The following is a 19,885-nucleotide window of genomic DNA, read 5'->3' as shown; positions in this document are numbered from 1 at the left end:
AAAGCCATCTAAAATAAAGTCTTTATTATTTCAATGCCTACTTCAGAAGACTTTATTGCTCTATTTCTGGATACTGTAACAAGACAAAGCATCAGAAAGCATGTGAATTAATTACACATACAATCCATGTTACAGTGGGGGACCTGTAAACATGTGAAAATGCTGGGAACACTTTTTTATTTTATATCTTTTTATATGATGATTTTTTTGAAAGAATAGTAATTAATCTTCAATAAAGAAAGTTTAAACTTTCTCAAAAAAAATGGGAGTAACAAGGCATATGAAATAAGATGGATTATTAGCACAAATCTCCTTGAATTACAATTTTTATGCCACTACTAAAGTGTTCAATTTATAACATCTAATGGTGATCTTATAATACTTGCCTTTTGGTTTTGATGTTTTCAATATTACTCTTATGAGTTCTGGGACATCAAAATAAGCAGCATAATGCAAAGCATTCATATTTGTCCAGCGACTCCGCAAACTAACATCTGCTCCCAGATCAATAAGTTGAGTTGCAAATTTTACAGCAGTCTCAATATCACCTAAAAAAAAATCCTTAATTATTTATCTTCAGTAAATATATTGAATTCCAATGGATGGCTACATACCAACTCATTCTAAAAGCCAAAGCAAAAAACATACTAACTATACACTTACACTTCAAAATTTTCACTTTCAGGAATTCATTCTAATAAAACAATCATACTCAGGGATACAGATAAACACTTATCTGTAAACATGTTCATCCGTGTACTGTTGATTATGCACATAATTCTGAAATAACCTAAAGTACAATAATGAGAAATCAATTAAATAAATGGAGACATCCATATAATGAAATACCATGAAGCCACCAATATATACAACGCACCACATCAGTGTGGTTCACCAAGTGAATTCTGTGGGCCCCTGCCTGTCCCAAACTATAATCCGTTTATACTCTCTGTAACATTCTCCCCCTTTTATCCTCCTGGTTATATTAATTGAAATGTAATTCCATGCCTTTTGAAAAATATTTGGGCTTATGTTTTATGTATTTATTTCATTCTTGTATTACAAATTCATTTTTATTTTATTTTACAAAATTATTAGCCCATGATAGACTGCAAAAAAAGAAAAAGAAGGTGGGGAAAGTCTTTCACCATCAATAGTTTAAGAAACACTGTATCAACCTATTGAAACAAGGAGAGCAGGTTATAAAAACTATAAAGCACAAGATAAAATGACTTTGGAAAATATGTACATATTTTATATATGTAGGAATACATCTTAAACAAGCCTAAAGAATGGGGTCTAGGATGCCTGAAGGCTGACTTTGGATTGTCAAACCTTGTTGCAAACCCTCAGAAAGATTTTAGGGTGTTATCAGTCTCTCTTACCTACCAAGCAATCAGACATGAAGCCTGTTCCAGGAAAGTTGAGAGGGACCCAGAGGGTATAACACACCCTGAGAAAAGGGAACAAGGGTTTTGGAAAGACCTAAGTGAATCCTCACATCTTCAATCATCTGGGGACTTCAATCACCATAAACATTGATTATATAAGAAGAAACATATCTATAATAGATGATCTACGCAATTAAGAGATTTACCATATACTTACCAATACCATGGGCTCCAGACTTGCAGGTGTAGTGTAAAAGGGTCATGTCTGTCAATCCATCTCTATCATTCACGTTGCAACCTCTCTTAAGAATCTAAAGAAGCCAAGAAAAACATGGTAACAACCTAACTTCTGAAATAACAATTATTTTCAACCCAAAGCTCGAGAATCAACTTAGTCTATCTTATCTGAATTAGTTCTCAGTAGAAGGTATAGAACTGCCTTCTCTTGAGAGTAAATTTTAAACCTGTACTCAACAATAATGAAATTGGAACTCATTACCAAACTAGAAAAACTTCTTCAAGATTATTCCAAAGTAATCTGGCACTCCAAATGTGTTCCTCTCAACCGTGAGCAGAATTATCTTCCTAATAGGTGTAATGATATTTGAAAAACACATATGCACTTTCCTCCTACAACATGACGACATATTGGTCAAGGAATCCTCCCTCAATCAAAAATTATATGTAAGCCTAGATCTTTACCAAGATCTTTATCTAGTCCCATAAGAGTTGATAGACCATGATGATAATCAAGTCATAAAATGAAAAAAAAAATTCTTGAATTGCTTAAAATTTTGCGGCTTTATTTTTTAAAGGAGGAAATTGTTTAAAATTGCTTTTTTTTGTTCCCCCCAGGGTTTTCTATTTTCGGTTTTCCGGTTTTAGGAAGGCCCGGACCTTGGGGGGGAAGTTTTGGCCCCATTTCCTTGCCCCCGGAGGACCTTGGGATTCCAATTAAAATTAACCTTCGGACCTTAAGGGTTTTTTCTTTCGGCTTCTTCTTTTTTTTCGGTTGGGGGGGGGAGCTATACTATTAACAATACTAATAATGCAAAACGTAAAACTTAAGAATTCCTTACCTCGTTTCCAATAAGGTCAATGTTTTGCTGGACCTGAGGAACCCACTGTCTTAAAATGGCAAATAATTCTGAGACTGAAGTTTTGGGATCAAACAGAATTTCCTGGCATGATGCATCATTGGGATCAAAGAAAGAGAATTCTGTTTTAAATAAAAAAGGTATAAATAAATTTGTTAAAAGTTTCAAATAAATGAGTTGCAAATAATAAACAACAAGGCCAAGGTTCAAATGATACATATATCTTTAGATGCTAGTAAAGGTAGGCTCATCTCGAGCAATGCTCAAAACCAAAGTCAGAATCATCAAAAACTATGAAGCACGGGTTGTGACACAATAATGCCATGTATCATGCCACATTTTATTTCAGAAGAAACCAAACGAGAGTATACAGATCTCAAACCCTGAATTTTCCAACTACTATTTCTAAGGCACAGAACATTTGTCAAATTTTGTCAATATTTTTGCCACTCAATACACAAATGTTATGAACAGGAGATTCACATCTATAATTAAAACATACAATAAAAGAAGTAATGTGACAAAATATTAAGTGTTTAGTTAAGCTTATTAATTTTAAATGATCTTCTTTACCTCTCTGTATTTTCCTAATTTTTATAGTAAGTAAACACCACTTTTTACCCATGTCTTAGTAAAAATATGGAATCCTAAATAAAATTAAACACATGATCTAAATCTTTCCTAAAACTTCTTTCTTTCCTAAGATTCAGAGAAAAGTTAGTATCATTCCATAACTAGAGAATAAAAGATAATGGGTTCATGAAGGAAAAAAGAAAAACATTTCAAGAGGAAAAAAAATAATCAGAGTCTACTGTCTTGAACAATCAAAAAAGTAGGGAATTTTTTTAAAAGCAAAAGTATCCAATAAGGGAAATATTAGAGAATTAACTTTTCCCAAGCATTTAAAATTTAACTAATACCTTACAAAATCCTCACAAGCACCTTGGCAAATTATCACTTTCATGTTACATATGAGGAAACCAAAGCTCAGACTAAATAAATAGGCTTTAGCTCAAAGTCACACAGCTAATAAGTGACAAATCTAGACAGACAACCAAGTCTGCCTCCAAAGTTGTCTTTCTTCTATATACTACCTGCTGTGATCACTCACTATCAGGCAGACTATAATATCATATACTAGTAGTGAGACATTATTTTTAAATTTTCCTCATTGTATTTTTATATATTTTCCAAAATTATATTACATATACATAACTCTTACTTTTAGAATCAGTATAACTAAAACATGGAAGGAGAGGCACAGAAACAAGGGTATGTGGAAAAGTAGAACAGCAATCCAGTAGGAGAAAATCACAAAGACTAAACTGGAGGGAGAAAATATTCAAAATCTTAGACAAAAAAAAAAAAAATGCACCTATTAAGCAAAAATCAAAGTCAAAATAAAGGACAAGACAAACCTTTGCCTCTAAGCCAACATCCCATACCCAACTTTGAAAAATGTATAAGATCTCTTTCTCAAAATACCTACATAAACTATAAATGAAGCTTGAGCTTTATTTCTTTTTCAACATGACTAAGCATGTGGTAGCAAATCAGCAACGGCCTAACTAACCCACTCCCCCAACCAGTAAGAATTAAACTACGTGATCTTCCTGTTTCACACTATATACGCATTATCATCATCTTATTTGTAAGACAGCATGATATTGGCACAAAAATAGAGACACAGACACATGGAACCGAATAGAAAACCATGAGCTGAAGCTAACATCTTATAGCCACCTAATCTTTGATGAACCAGACAAGAACATACACTGGGGGAAAGAACCTCTATTCAGTAAGTGGTGCTGGGAGAACTGGATAACCACATAAAAAAGACTGAAACTTGACCAGCACCTTTCGCCACTCATATGATGAAAACAAACCAATTCAAGATGGATAAAAGATCTAAATCTAAGACATAAAATAATAAAAACCCTTGAAGAAAGTGGGGGAAAAACACTTGAAGGTATTGGCCTAGGAAAAGACTTTATGAAGTAGACTTCAGTGGTAATTGCAACAGCAACAAAAATAAATGAATGGGACTTAATTAAACTGAATAGCTTTTGTACAGCTAAGGAGACAACAACCAAAGCAAACAGTCATCAGAATGGGAAAAGATATTTGCATATTATGAATCAGACAAGAGATTGATAACTAGGATCTACAGAGAACTCAAAACTAAGCATCATAAAAAGAGCCAACAATCCCTCCTATCAATGAGCAAGAAAGATGAATAGGACCTTCTCTAAAGGAGACAGACAAATGCCTAACAAACATATGAAAAAATGCTCATCGTCCCTAAATTTTAGAGATATGCAAATCAAAACCACCCTTAGACATTACCTAACCCCAGTGAGAATGGCCGACATCACAAAGTCTCAAAGCTGCAGATGCTGGCATGGATGTGGAGAGAAGGGAACACTTTCTGCTGAATGGGACTATAAACTAATATAACTTTTTTGGAAGGAAGTATGGAGAATCCTCAAAGAACTCAAACTAGACCTCCTATTTGATCCTACAATCCCATTACTGGGCATCTACCCAGAAGAAAACAAATCCTTTTATCATAAGGACATTTGCACTAGAGTATTTATGGCAGCTCAATTTACAATCGCCAAAATGTGGAAACAGCCTAAATGCCCACTACTCCAGGAATGGATTAACAAGCTGTGGTATATGTATACCATGGAATATTATTCTGCCACTAAAAAGGATGGAGACTATACATCTTTTGTACTAACTTGGATGGAGGTGGAACACATTCTTCTTAGTAAAGAAGCAAGAATCCAATGTACTCAATTTTGATATGAGGACAATTGATGCTAGTACATGGTGGGGGGTAGGGGAATGAGGAAGCAGAGAAAGGGAAGGAGAGAAGGGGGTGGGGGTCATGGTGTTTAGCACACCTCTTGGGGGAGGAACACATTTATAAGAGGGATTTGCTTGACAAATGCAATTACTGTAACCTGGATCTTTGTACCCTTGATGAATCCCCAACAATTAAAAAACAAATGAAAGATAAGACTGTAAAAAAAAAAAAAAAAAGAGAGAGAGACAAGCTTCTTACTACTTTTGGTCTTGAGGTCTCCTTGTTTGAAGTTTTATTGCTCCTCACACAATAAAATATTTATATTAAGAAAAACTTTCTGATTTTTGGCAGGACAGTTTTGGTGTCAGAAGTGGGATCAGAAGATCCCTGATGAGCCCTGAGGCCAGTGAGGAACCAGGTCTTGGTACCCACAGAGCCCACTGTCCTCAATGCTTTCTCACCCAACCTCTGGTGTTACCTTTTGTATCCAAGCTCTGTGTGTTGAGCTCTCCAATTTTGTTGAGTAACCTTTGTTGAAGATTCTCACTAGGTAATCCTACACTGTTTAAAGTGGGGTAGGGGAGAAACATGGGATTCCCTGTGTTTCAGAATAGCTGCTGAAAAATAGGACCCCACTACAGTTAAGACCTCTTAAATAATCTAATGCAAAGAAGGGTTCCACATGGTCCAAAACCAACTGTGGATCAGGGTTTGATGCCTTCTCCAAAAGACAATCTGGAACTGCAGTGACCACTTTGGGGAACCTTCACTCTACCTTTCGGGAGTGACCTTGAAGTGGATCCTAAACCTCTCAGAGACAATGGAATATATTCTTGATTTGCATGCAGAAGCTTCTAAAAACAAAAATGATTCAAAATACCTTCACTAAGAGTCCTTACAGCATGCAAATGGAAAATCTTTAGTAAAAAGCTTTAGCCATCTGAGCAGGTAGGTAACCTTGACTTGTTCCATATGCCAGAGGCACAATTTTTATAAAATAGCAAGCTCTGTATACTGGTAAGCTCTGTATTTATTACTGTGCTTGAAACAAAGCTAAAATGTTGAAATAAAAGCTATCAGATCTCTACATTTGTATGTTCATATATATTTAAGTATGTTTAACAGACATAAGTAAAAACAAGTTCTTATGTAAATTAACTATTCTTAAAACTCTTACAAAAATAGGAACGAAAAAGAAAATAGGAACCAAACCAAATGCTTTTCAAGTTCATGTGACTTGAACAATCTTTATAAACAAAAATATTGTTGGTTTAGTTTTTTAAAAGTTGTCAGCATTAAGTATAATACAGTCATACAACTTTCATTCTGCCCAGGCTTACTAAGTCAAATGAGTTCATGTTAAAAACAACTGAATTGCAAATAAATAGCTCATGCTATCTCTATGTTACAAAATTTCTGGGCAAAAAAATAAGATGATCATTAGCTATTTAATGTCTCATGAAATTTTCATGAGTAATCCGAGCACAGTTGTTAAAAACAAGGGAATTAAATTGATGTAATTCCATAAGATAATAGAAGATAAATACTGAAAAAATTAATTGCTAAACATAAGTTTATCTACTTTTGGGCAAAGGAACAAAAGATATTTGGATCTGTTAGTAAACATGTCCTATGCTACACTGAAAAAGTATTCTATGAGGAAATATGCTTCTAGAAATTATGGTGTATCCATAGATTTGCTAATCTACAGAATGCTAGTATGACAGTCAAGATAAGGTATGAGGTATGAAGATGTAGTTTTTTTGCTGACGAAAAAAATAAAGGACAAAAGCTAAATGGCTATATAAAGTTGCTAAGAGGGAGAGAGAATTTTGCATGGTTACGCTGGTTAAAGTTGAATGAATTTATTGTCAGTAATATCAAAGTGATGCAAAACTGGCATTTGAGCTCTTTGTGTTAAAATGACAAAATTTTCTGCAAATATTGGTCTCCTTTTGATGGGCAACTGTGAAAGGTTTTTCTATAACGTTTGTGTGGTCTTCACAGGAAATAAAGATTCTGTATTTTGCCAAAATAACTTCCTGTATTCCTAAATTCGCATGCTATACCTGTATTTCATGTTGTCTTTGCCAGGTCTTTGATTACCTAAACTTCTCTATTAAAGAGCCGAGGTTTTTTTGGTCTTTTTAAAAACTATATGGCTTTCTGTAATTTGCCTTTGAAATCTCTGTCACTTTGGTAAAATGGATAGCTAAATACTGCTGATCTTATTTAAGCAAACATTTTAAATCTTTCAAGAGTTTTGACAAACTTCCCAAACGTTGAACTCTGGATGAAGTCTTCCTGACCTCAGACTAACCTCAGATTAACGTCAGAGATCTTAAACTAATCATGCTTACTTGCATGGGAAACATTGTCAAATAAAAGTGAAACTAATCAAGATAACTGGATATGTTAAATTGCATGGGAAGCATCATCAAAGGTGATGCTGAACCTTCTTTATTTCTGTATGAATATTATCAGCATAAATGTTTCAGTAATCACATAGAGTTCCTAAAAATCTAATATGTTCCAGTATGTTATCAGTCATAATTCCAGTTATTATCCTAAAATGTTGCCATAGAAATAACCAAATTTCCTTGTCAACTGCATTATAATGAACTGTCATCAAATCTTTATCTATGGCCATTTCAAGCCATTTGTCATCTTTAGAAAGTTATTATTTTACTCTGATGTTTTCCTGAAAGCTCTGACAAGCAGCTAAGATATAAAATTATAAGATGATTTATGAAAAAGATTCTGACATATACAGATTTCTGATTACTTTAAGATCAGACTATTGGACTGGGTTAGAATCTTCACAACTCTAATGGAAAAAACTGATAGATTTAGGAGGCTGCTAGCTCAAAATGAAGCAGAATAAAAATTACAGAGCACTAAATGAAATTGATAAAGACCTCAAAAGATCAAATTTCCATGTTTCTGTATCCCAGAACAAAGTTCAAGAATGTTTACATAAATGCAAGAATATCCAGCCTACCCAACAAGGTAAAATGCACAATGTCTATAATCCAATTAAATGTTACCAGGCATACCAAAAAGAGGCACATGACTCATAACCAGGAGAACAACACATTAGAACAGACCTAGAGCTGATACATATATTATAATTAATAGACAAGGACATTAAAACAGTCACTATAATTACATTCCAAATGTTCAAAATCTGATTAGAGACACGGACATCAAAAATACCCAAATCAGACTTTAAAAATGAAAACACCATCTGAATAAGATGAAAAGTGTACTGGATGAGATCAGCAGCTAATTAATTAGACACCACAGAAGAAAAGATGAATGAATTTGAAAACAGCAATAGAAACGATTCAAAATGAAGCACAGAGAAAGAGTTTTTAAAATACGGAAAAAAGCGTCAGTGAGCTGTAGGACAACTTCAAGTGGTCTGACCTACACATTAACTGCAATCTCTAGAAAGGGGGAGGAACAGGAAAAATATCTGAAATAATAATTTCCCAAAACAATGAAAACTGAAAACCACAGATCAGCACAAGAACCTATAGAAAATTATATCTAATTACATCATCGTGAAAGTGCTCAAAACCAATAATAAAGAGATAAACCTTAAAAGTGCCCCGGAAGAAAAGAGGACACATCCCATACAGAGAGACAAAAATGACAGCAAACTTCTCACCAGAAACGGTGTAAGTGGGAAGAGGGTAAAGTTACATCTTTAAAGCACTGAAAGAAAATTACCAACCCCAAAATTCTAAACCCAGTAAATACATGTTTCAAAAAAAGAAGGTGAAATAAAGACATTTTCAGACATAAAACAGCAGAAAAAACTCAGCACTGGCAGCCCTGGACTGTAAGAAATGAGAAAGGAAGTCTTTCAGGCAGAAGGAAAACAGCATCGCATGAAAATCTGGTTCTCGATAACGGAAGGACGAACGCTAGACATGGCAATATGCAGCTAAATAAGATTTTTAAGTGATTATTTAAACGTAACAGATGATTCACCTGAACAAAAGTAATAATAAAATATATTATGGTATTTATAATATATGTAATTGTGTTTTGTGTGAACTGACACTGAAGGCATTTCAAAGGAAAGGACTCCAAAAATCTTTGCACCAGGACAGTGTACAGTCTTACAGGGGTAACCAGCTCGAGAGTCCACACAGACATGCCTGCCTCTGGTCTGTGGGGATGGGTTTGGGTCTGGGTTTGGGTTTTAATCTCATTACTCTGTCTCACACAAATTCCTTACCAAAGCCTAAGTGACCCTGTGTGATCTGGCCCCTGCCTTACTCTCCAGCTTCACCTCCTCCCATTCTTTCCCTCATTCACTTTGTGACTCCGCCACTAAGCTCTTCCACTAATTCTTAGGATGTATCAAGGTTTCCCCCCAACTCTGCCTTTAATGGTTTGTTTTTCTTGCAAGAACACTTCTTCCCAGGCTCTTCTCATGACTGGCTCCTTCTGATTCTCCAGATGACTGCCCTGCCCAACTCACCCACAGCACCACCCAACTCCCTACAACCTGTTTTTGTTTTGTCTGCTCTTCAGTTTGTTTGTTCTCCCTACTGGAAGGTCTGACTTGGTCATCATGATACCCCAGCATCCAGGACAGCACCTGGCACACCAGAGGCTCTCAGTGAATACTCGCTGAATAAATGCCATTATGGTGCCATTTCTTAAGGGGAGACCAACCACGGCACACCAAGAAAACAACTAAGATGCAAAGGTCCAGAAACCCTTTCCTAGATCGTAGCTCTTTGTGATACAGTAGCAATCTTTTTTTTCTCTTCCAAGCTAATATAGTCATTTGTTGGTAACAGTTGCTCACTCAATGTTTGTTGAATAAATATATGTTTGTTAAATCAATAAGCTGGTGAAGGGTCAAAAATGTACAGTCTAAAGAAACACAGATTAAGTAAAAATGTTCAATTTATCTAAAGAAACACAGATTAAGTAAAAATGTTCAATTTATCTAAAGAAACACAGATTAAGTAAAAATGTTCAATTTATCTTGAAATATTTGAAGGCTCCCATATAAAGGAGGATTTGTTCCACATATCAAACTAGTATCAGTTGGCTAAAGCTTCAGAAAAGCAAATTTTGAGTTCATATACAAAAATAATTTCATCACAACTAAAGCTTTTTAGCAATAAATTGACTATCCCATTAGTTTCCCATTATTGAACATATGCAAGAAGCATATGTTATCCAGCAGGGACTCTGAAAAGAGTAGGCAAAGCTGATACGGGTCCATACAGATAGAACCTGCAGTGCCAAGAAGACAGATAATGTTTAATTTCCCCTATACAAAGGAATCGATATCCAATATCACCTTTCATTCAATATATTTATTCAACAGACATTGAGCAACTATTACCAACAAATGACCATATTCACCTTTATGAGACAAAAAAAAAAAGATTGCTACTCTATCTCAAAGAGCTAAGGTCTAAGAAGGAAAAAAAGACAATTATAATTCCAGATAGAATGAGAAGTGTCACAAGCAAGGTACAGTGTGTTTTAGTTCAAGGTTTCCCCTGCATAACTGATTTTGTTATATCTGAAAATAAACCCAGTCTATTTTTATAAAAGCTGCAAATAACTCCTAGGATTAAGGTACAGATTTTATGTAATGCTTCTGATGACTGCTATAGAAACTGCTACAGAATCTGAATACAAAAAAAGGGAGGGTTACTTGAAGATAAGGAATTACTGCACTAGAATAGGAATTCCTTTTTAGTCATATCCAACCTAATAACTTTATCTACTAATATTTTAAAACTATATTATCTCTACCTCCAAAGACAACCTAAAGTAGTGAAAAATATTTTACTTGGAAAACTCTAAATTGGAAATGTAACGTCCTATCAGATTTCCTCCTGGTTTTCTTTTATTCATTTATCAACTACCTGGGGAAATAAGTCGAAATAGATGAAAAGTGGAATGCTTGTAAATCACCATTTTACACAGCAGATTTAAATGGACCAATTTAAATATTAACTAATCTCATTCCACATTCCAGAGAAGGGTCTCTTCCCCTAAGTCCGTGACTTTTTTAGCAAGTCAGTACATCTAACCAAAATAAATACATCAATAGCAGAAGAATGCTAGATATCTAAACTGCATGCTAAAAATAAAATCCTCTAAATCCATCATGGTTCTTAAAATGAACATTTTAACATAATAAAAATGCTGACAGCAGAAATAAAGCATTTAGCTTAAGAAGCAGAAAAAGCAATGGGCAATTGTATTTCTGAAAAAGGAGAACCTTTGCCGTTTTATAAAGACCATAAAAAATCATTTTAGGAAAACTTCTGAGTGAAAAAAGGGCACGATACAGAAGTCCAGTTACAAGTTCACAGAACATAAGTACAACTACTTTACGTACCACAGTCTGAAGGCATTGGAGCTGCAGAAATGGAAAAGATAACAGGGGTATCAGAACCTGAAAATAAAAATGGGTATCTTCCAAACAAAGGATTTCCTTCCACTGGAAAATCTGGCAGGTCCTCTATGGTCATCTTCTAGAAAGCCACCTACAGGAAGAAAGAAAAAGAGCTTCTATGTTATATGTATGCAACATAGAATGATCGTCTCAATCACAAAAAACATTAACGTTCCTTAATGTCCAAACTACTGACATTTTCAACTTTAACCTTCAAGAATCTCTTTTGCAAAAGTAAAAAAAAAATCCTTTTAGCAAACTGGTGTTTTTAAAAAAGAAAAAAAAAACATGCTTTACACTGCCTCTTACAGTCCGTAGCACGTGTAATCTTTCTAGACAAAACTCAGCAGGAATAAAACATAAGTTAAAACATTTATTTCCCAATAACATAGATGACCTGCTCTAAACGGGTGACATCCTGTTGTTACTCATGGTAATGAACAAGGGCAAGTTTACCCCCATACAGGGATCTTCAACTTCGCACAACGCTGACACAGTTTACATCATTTGTCATCCAATAACTCAGGCTGTGAGTTCATCATATGAAAATAACCTAGCTGAAAATGTTTCTATTATTTTCTGATAGCCAAGAAAACTTTACCAAAAATTAATTGCGTTGCTCTTACAAATTCAAGAGCATACTGAGATTGTACACTTAACAATCTGCAAGGGTCTGTTTTATCCCAGCAGAAGATGAAAGGCCATGCCTTTTAAACCATGTGGCTTTTACGACCTCTTTTTCCCAGAAAACGTGTTTAGAATAAATTTGCTCTCAATTAGACGTGTGCTACACCCCCCAGCCTACAGCTCAGAAATTATGTGGAAAGTGCAGAAAATGCTTGCTAAGTAAAACTGAACTGGGAAGCTAAAAACCTTCCAATTGCATCGGATCTTTAAAATCTGAGATACCACTGAAACCCTCTGCTTTAAATATAAGCAGAAAATCGTATTATAAAACCAGATAAAAAATGATTTTAGACTACTGCAGCAGAAAGAATAAAGTAAAAACTAGTTATTAACTGGCAGCTTACTTTAGTAGTAGATAACGCCATACTAGATAGTACTCAATGTGTGCTCTGTTGATACTGGCTTAACCAGTTCTAGATCTAACTTGTCTTTACCGTCACCACCCCACTCCAAGAAACAAAGTCACTTTTCCGAACTGATTTCTTCCTAACTTGATACATATATTTTCTAAATATTCATGTAATTGATAAAGAGTAGGACGTTCTCTTTTTTCTCAAAAAGTATACATTTATAGTGATGTGATTTATATATTAAATAATCTACTCCAGTTGTTACTAACCTACAGGTATTCAAATTTTCTTAGATGCAAAGATTACTTGCCACCCAATATTCTGAATCATTTTGACATTAACCTTGCCACACACGTAGTAAAATGACAAGGTCAAGGAGTGGTGATGATCTTCCTCAAATACTATCAATTCCCAACAGTCCAGCATACCACAAAGACAGCCCTCCTTCAACACTGTAGTTCCTCCCTAACCCAGGATTTGTACTTGCTGGTCTCTACCTTCTTGGCAGGAAACTTGGGTAAATATTCTTCAAAGGGTATGAGGCTTCTTTTTAAATTGAGGAACATAAATAAAACTTTAAAATTGTCTATTAGGGAGCCACTACATAAAAGGCACTATTCTAGATGTTTCAGAGACTAAAAAAGAGAAACAGATGGTCCATGCTTGTTAAGTGGCTAATAATCTACCAGGGTGAATAAAATATCACTAATAACTATAGATAATGAGAGAAAATGGGATACGTTCCATCACATAAGTACCAGGAACATGTGCTATGGAAGCTTCTAAGAATCATAAACGGTACAGTGATGAAGGTATCACCTGAGATGACTCTTGAAAGATGGGTAGGCAGAGACTGGGGTAGAAATTTCAAAGGGGAGCATATTACAGGAACAGCAGGCTGAAAGTTGGGGTACGGCTAAGAAAATAGAGGCGAAGCTGTAATGGTTAGTTCCAGCTACTGCAGAGTTCTTAAACACCTGACCAAAGACCAAGCCACTTAATTCCATGGGCACTTGGAAACTACTATTTTTAAAAAAGGGAATGGCATCATTAAAGCTGTTTTAGGAAGACTAATCGGACTAACATCACACTTTGGGATTCAGATGGTTTTTATACTGTTAAGTCTTCAGCAAAGTGATTAAATGGTTATCTTTCTGAGTCAGTTAAAAGGAATAACAAAGTGACCTCCCTTTCAAAGGGTAGGTCAAAAAAAATTTTTTTAAGTGATCCCCAGAGCATCTTTGATTTCCTCATACACTATCAAGAGTTAAAGATAAAAAATGTATCTTACCCAACTACCATTTACCATAGGAGCTAGAATAGTGTCTTATACATAGTTAACAAATAGTCAAATCCGAGACTCAAGGTGGAAAGATAATTCATGCAACAAGATGTAACCAACTTCATTATTATACTTCAAGTCCAGAGAAGCTACCACACCACCTGATCAATGTAGTGAACACTGTATTTTGTCTTCGGTGCATTGTTCTCTTTTCCCATTTTCCTTTCCTTCATGAAAACCCAAATATTCTACCATTTATCCACCAAAGAAAACCATACACCTCTATAAATTTACATATGGTCTCAGAATCATTCCCTAAAAGCAATTTCTAGATCTGAAAATGGATGAAACCTAGAATCTTGGTCGAATGTAGAGGTATACTTCTCTGAGTTAAAACTTTTATTCCAAATCCTACTGTGTTTAACAGGTGATAACTGATTATATAAAGTAACCCTAACCTAAAAAGTCAGTCCTAATTAACTATGTACAGAACAGATGCCCATGATACTTAACAGCTGGGATCAAATTCCCCAAACTTTGATTTAAATAGAAATTCCATCCTACTCTACCACCCCAAGTTAGCTCTGAGCAAAAGTGTCTTGTAACACGGCTTTCAGTATCTCATGGTTTTTCAAGGATCTCTGGTCCTTGCCTTAACACAGAGCAGCAGTAAGCGGGGCTGTTCGATGATGTCTTCAGAGTGGTTTAGAGCTTCACTGAGGCCAAAAGGACCCTTTGGATTTATCTGAGATAGGATTCAAGAGCAGCAGCAGAGACCCTAAGAGCACAGCTAGGAGACTCAAGCTGTATCCGCGTCAGTTGGAATCATGACACACTTTCATTCTTCCTGAGACTCTGTCATGAGTCTCATTTTTATGATATTCCAAATGAAGTAACATAACCAAATAAGCATTTAAAGCATATCTCCAATGATCTTTTTATTTGCTACCTATGTAACATCTGTTCAATTACTAAGTAGGTATTTACAGTATTGGAACTTAGCGGGAGGCCCTAGAGAGGATATAAAAGGTAAGACACCTGCCCTCAAAACGTTCATTTACGCATCCAACAAATACTGAATGTTACTAAGTCCTAAGCTGGGCATAGCAAAGGTAAAAAACAAAACACACAGACACAGAAATCTCATTAGAGTACAGTCTAGGAGTGGATTTCTAGAAGCAAGCCACAACTATTGTACAATAGTAATAAATGCCTTTACTAAGGAGAGCAGGGCCCTATACAGACTCAAGAGGGTCAGTAAAGGCTTCCTGGGGACCAATTATGAAAAGCTGTGATGTCTGACCAGGTAGCTATCAGCTGCATGTAACTAAATTAAAAATGCAATTCTTAGGCCAGGCACCGTGACTCAAATCTGTAATTCTAGCACCATGGGAGGCCAAGGCAGGAGCATCACTGGAGCTCAGGAGTTTGAGACCAGCCTGAGCAAGAGCAAGACCCAGCTGTACTAAAAATAGAAAAATTAGCCGGGTGACAGGGAGGGTGCCTGTAGTCCCAGCTACTCAGGTTGAAGGAGAAGGATCCCTTGAACCCAGGAGTGTGAGGTTGCTGTAAACTAGGCTAACACCATGGCCCTCTAGCCTAGGCAACAGAGTAAGACTGTCTCAAAAAAAAAGAAAAAAAAAACAGAAAAAAAGATGAAAAAGAAAAATCAGTTCTTCCCTTGCTCCAACCCCACTCAAGCTCTCAAAAGCTGTAAGTGGCTAGTGCTACCACATTGTACAATGCAAAACAAACACTTCTCCCGTCTCAGAAAATTCTACTGAACAGCACTAAAGGAGAACTGCACTGCTCATTCTTCAGATAATAATACACAGATGTGTGAAACAAGAAACAAAAGCTAACACTCAAGTAAGCCCATAAGCAGCACAGTTAATTAAAAATAATTAACAAGGGAACAAGACCAGATGTTTGAAGATTTATACAGAGCGAAAGAGTGGAGCTGCTTTTATAACCTCAAGACCACTAATTTCAAACATGTTTCAAACTGGAATTGTTACAAGCAATAAAAAGACAACATATAAAATATCGCTTTTTTTTTAAAGGGATTGCTGGTTAAGATTGTATCCAGTAAATCCAAAATGTCTGAAATAAATCCTACAAATAGTAAACCGTGTGCTAAATATCCCACAAAATAGAAATAAACACAATTTATGCATTTCCAGATTCAGTCTTGCAGTCCAGGTGGTCCATATCAAATGAAAGCATTTAAAAAATGCATCATATGTACGACAGCAAAATAAAACGGTTCTGGAACATGAAAATGTAGGAAGTTGGAATTCTGTCATTATCAACTCTCTGCTTTCCCTCTACAGTTGTCCTGCCCCACCTGATCTTCTGCCATGTAGATGATTTACTTTAAATTGTGAAGAACCAGTCTAGCCTGGAACATATAGCAAGTTATTATCCCATAAGATACATATGAAAACACTGTGCCAACAGCCTTCAAATCCATGTGGCCTATACAGTCTCCAGCAGACGTGAACCACCTGACATGTAATTCAAAGAACGCTAAATTAATTCTAAACCCACGGACCTAATCCTAAAACGGGACTGTTTAGGACCGGTCTCCGCTCAAGTGCCTAACTTCCCTTACCATTATGGCTAATACAGAATTAGGGAGTCTCCGGGTAGCAAAGGACAGGAAGGACGGTCATTTGGTTTAGCGCTGAATACCCACTAGGAAGAGGTTTCTCAACAATGTAACAAACTAGGGGAGACTAGTGAGAACGGTGAAGAGGCAGGTGGCAGGGAAATGACCGCGGACAGGGCACGGCGCGCAGCACAGCACTGCAGGCGGGCGGGACCCCCAGGGCACCTGCAGCGGAAGCGGCAGAGCGCGGGCCAGAAGCCAGCTCCGCCGCCGGGTCCTGTCGGTCCCGCACACCTCGTGGCATCTCATCCAAAAGTCAGACCGTCCGTCAGCAACGGAACCCGGCAAGCCACATCCCCACCGGGAGGGCCGTGCCGCCCTCGGGAGGCCTCCGCGCTGCCGGCGACACCAGCGCCCAGGGGGACTCCAGAGCCCCCAGCGCCTCCGCAGGGCCCTCCCGAACCGCCAACTGCCCCTTAGGCCCCAACCCCGCGGTCCGCCCGCCCTGGCCCGGGGGACCCGCGCGCCCCCGCCCCACCTGCCTCCTCCGGGTCCTCTCGGGGCGGCGGGCTAGGGGCGCGGGGTCGCGGAGGAAAGGCCGGGCGGCGCGCTCCCCAGCTGGCGCTGTCTCCGAGGGCAGCAGCGGAGCCTCCCGCCGCGCCGCTGCCGACCTTGCCGGGGCCCCTCCCGCCTGCCGCTTCCGCGCCGCGCGCACCGGAGCCGGGCCCCACGCGAGGTCGGTGCGCGCGCGCAGTGCAGGAGCCCGGGTTGCGCGCAGGCCTCGGCCTCGGCCCCGCGCACGCGCCGGGGAGTCGGGGACGGAGGGCGGGGAGCGCGCGCCTGCGCCCGTTCGCCTCCGCCCGCGCCCCTGCGCCCCGCGCCTGGCGGAAGGTTGGCAGCGCACGGTGTCGCGGCGGCCTGGACCGGAGCCCAGTCGGAGGGCGCTCCTAGAGTACTGCAGCGCGGAGGCGCCACGATGACATTTCCACCGCAGCCGAGGCGAGGCCGGCTCTCGGGGAAAGCCCTCCTGGCCCCGGGCAATGATTGAGGACCACCTGCAGCCCCTGACAGTCTGTGCGTACCCACCTCCTCAAAGCCCTTGGCTGGCCCAGTCTGCTCTGTCTAGCATGCCGGACTAGAAGCGCTCCGTCGGGATGGGAACCACGTGTTACCCTTTCTGGGCTCCCCCCGTCGGGCCATGCATGCCCTAGAGTAGACACATCCTTCAGTCACCTACCTGAGTGCAAGTCCTGTCGCAAAGGCCTTGGCAGTGCTATCCCCTTGTTCAGCAATTGCGCAACCAAAAGTGTCAGCGAAGGCAGAGAGGAGGAGTGAGCAGTCCGGTTCTCCTCCCCTATGACTTGGCTCCCTCCTCACCTTCTCGTTGGATCCCCCTCTCCATCTCCCCAGAATCCAAAAACAGCGGGACAGTGGTAAAACTGTGACGCCTAGCAGACATGAACTCTGACATCCTGGCTCTCAGTCACCTGGTGGAAAAGCGTGACTTGACACTTAATGAGTTCTCTTGATGAAGAAACCTAATGAGAACAAGACGGAGGTATTGGAGCACAGAGTCAATAGTGTTACACCGCGTAGCACCTCTGAGGCCTGCACTGCCACTACAGTGGACTTCCGTGTTCACCTCTCACGGTGCGGGGCAGGAACATGTTGAGTGAATGTCTGCCAGCACCTGCAGGAGCAGAGGTAAGTGCGCACCGCAAGCCGAAGAATCTGATTCCAGGAACTAGAAAAAGACCCCATTCCAGTTGCTCGAATCCTCCTTACAATATCCTACCACCAAGTGACGGTAGTAAAAAACTCACCTGGAGTATAAACCTGTAGTAAGAAATTCACCAACTTTAAAGGCAGCCATTTTATCCTTGACCAGCTTTTGGAAAATTTCTTTCTACCAGTGAGAGCTAAAATCCCAGTCCCTGCATCTCCTTATTGGATTCTGTTTCTACCCTGGGGACTCTCAGATCTAGTATGACTCCAATTTAAGGTATCCAGGACAAGCATGTGTGTCCGTGGAGGCTGCTTCTTAAATGACACAGTTACAGAATGACTCACCAGCCTTTGGGGGGACTCTTTAGGATGCATTCCAGCTTCTCTAGAGCTCTCATAAATGTGATTCTCAGGAACGAATGGGTGGCTGTCAAGCGCAGAGAGGAGAGACTGCCACCTCTTTCTAGGTCCTATGATTGTGTTAACAAAGCTCAAAATACCAAAATAGTTGTGTGCAGCAGTCACATCACATTGTTGGATCCGGTGGGGCTCACTGTCAACTAAAGCCCACGATATTTATGCAACATTTAAATACCATGGCCATCCCACGTCCCTGGTCAGCTGCCAGTTTCTCTGTCCCTGCAGGCTCAGCACCTTCGTGCCTTCTCAGGGATGCTTCCTCCTCCCTGAGAGGACTCCACCTCCCTTCCCCAGCTTTTATCACACTCTCTTCCAGTCCATCTGCCTACCTCTTCAACTGGTTAAAAGAAGGAATGCAATCTGCCCTAGGTTGGCTTTAAGCACCTGTAAATGAGGCCTGTTGTCATTAAATCCCAGATACTCATAAAAATCTAAGGGTAACAGAAGGAGCTATTGGTGAGGTTTGCACAGGTATACAGCTCACTTTTATTGCTGACTCAAATTATCCCTCTGAGATACTACTCTTATTAAGTGACAAGGTGTGGTTAGCTGAGTCGTTCTTAGCTATAACAAAGATCTCTATGAGAACCAGCCAGGCCACTGGCTTTTTCTGCTACACCCAAACACCACGCAGCACGTATACAAATTCCCACAATTACGGAGCCATCAGCGAGAGCGAGATAGTCTCATAGTCACCTAGTTGCCTTTGTTTTAAAAAGTGAAATTACTCCCTTCTAGACCATCATCAAGAATATAAGCACACACTAAAGTCACGCTTCCTGGAAAACCACATGTGCCATACAAGAGAGAGACCGGACAATGATACAGGCCCAGAACTTGAACTATCCATTGGAGTGGGAAGACACATGGGAACAGGACCAGCTGTGGCTGTTGAGATTCAATTCCATCTGCAGGCACAAGGCTCCTGAATGATGTGGCAATCAACACCAGTGCCGGGAGGTGATCAGCATCTGTGGTCAACATTACCATATGGGGAAGGGTATAACGCACCAACTGACTGCCATAAGGCAGTTTACTTATGGAATCTTACTTGTTTTCACTTTA

General features: G+C 39.0%; 1 protein-coding gene across 1 annotated transcript in view; it reads right to left on the bottom strand.

Annotated features, from left to right (window-relative positions):
* The window catches only part of CLIP4 (CAP-Gly domain containing linker protein family member 4), a 61,003-nt gene extending 43,760 nt beyond the window's left edge, over positions 1-17,243 (bottom strand). The window contains 5 exon segments of the mRNA XM_003787497.2: positions 274-548; positions 1,609-1,702; positions 2,471-2,610; positions 11,689-11,836; positions 17,214-17,243. Of these exon segments, the coding sequence (XP_003787545.1) occupies positions 274-548; positions 1,609-1,702; positions 2,471-2,610; positions 11,689-11,821 (642 nt within the window). The 5' untranslated portion in view covers positions 11,822-11,836; positions 17,214-17,243.
* Positions 17,244-19,885: the final 2,642 nt, after the last annotated feature.

This window comes from Otolemur garnettii, unplaced genomic scaffold, assembly GCF_000181295.1.
Source record: "Otolemur garnettii isolate 467f Iridium unplaced genomic scaffold, OtoGar3 scaffold00022, whole genome shotgun sequence".
In the NCBI taxonomy this organism is placed as follows: domain Eukaryota; kingdom Metazoa; phylum Chordata; class Mammalia; order Primates; family Galagidae; genus Otolemur; species Otolemur garnettii.
This window is presented reverse-complemented; position numbering and strand designations above follow the sequence as displayed.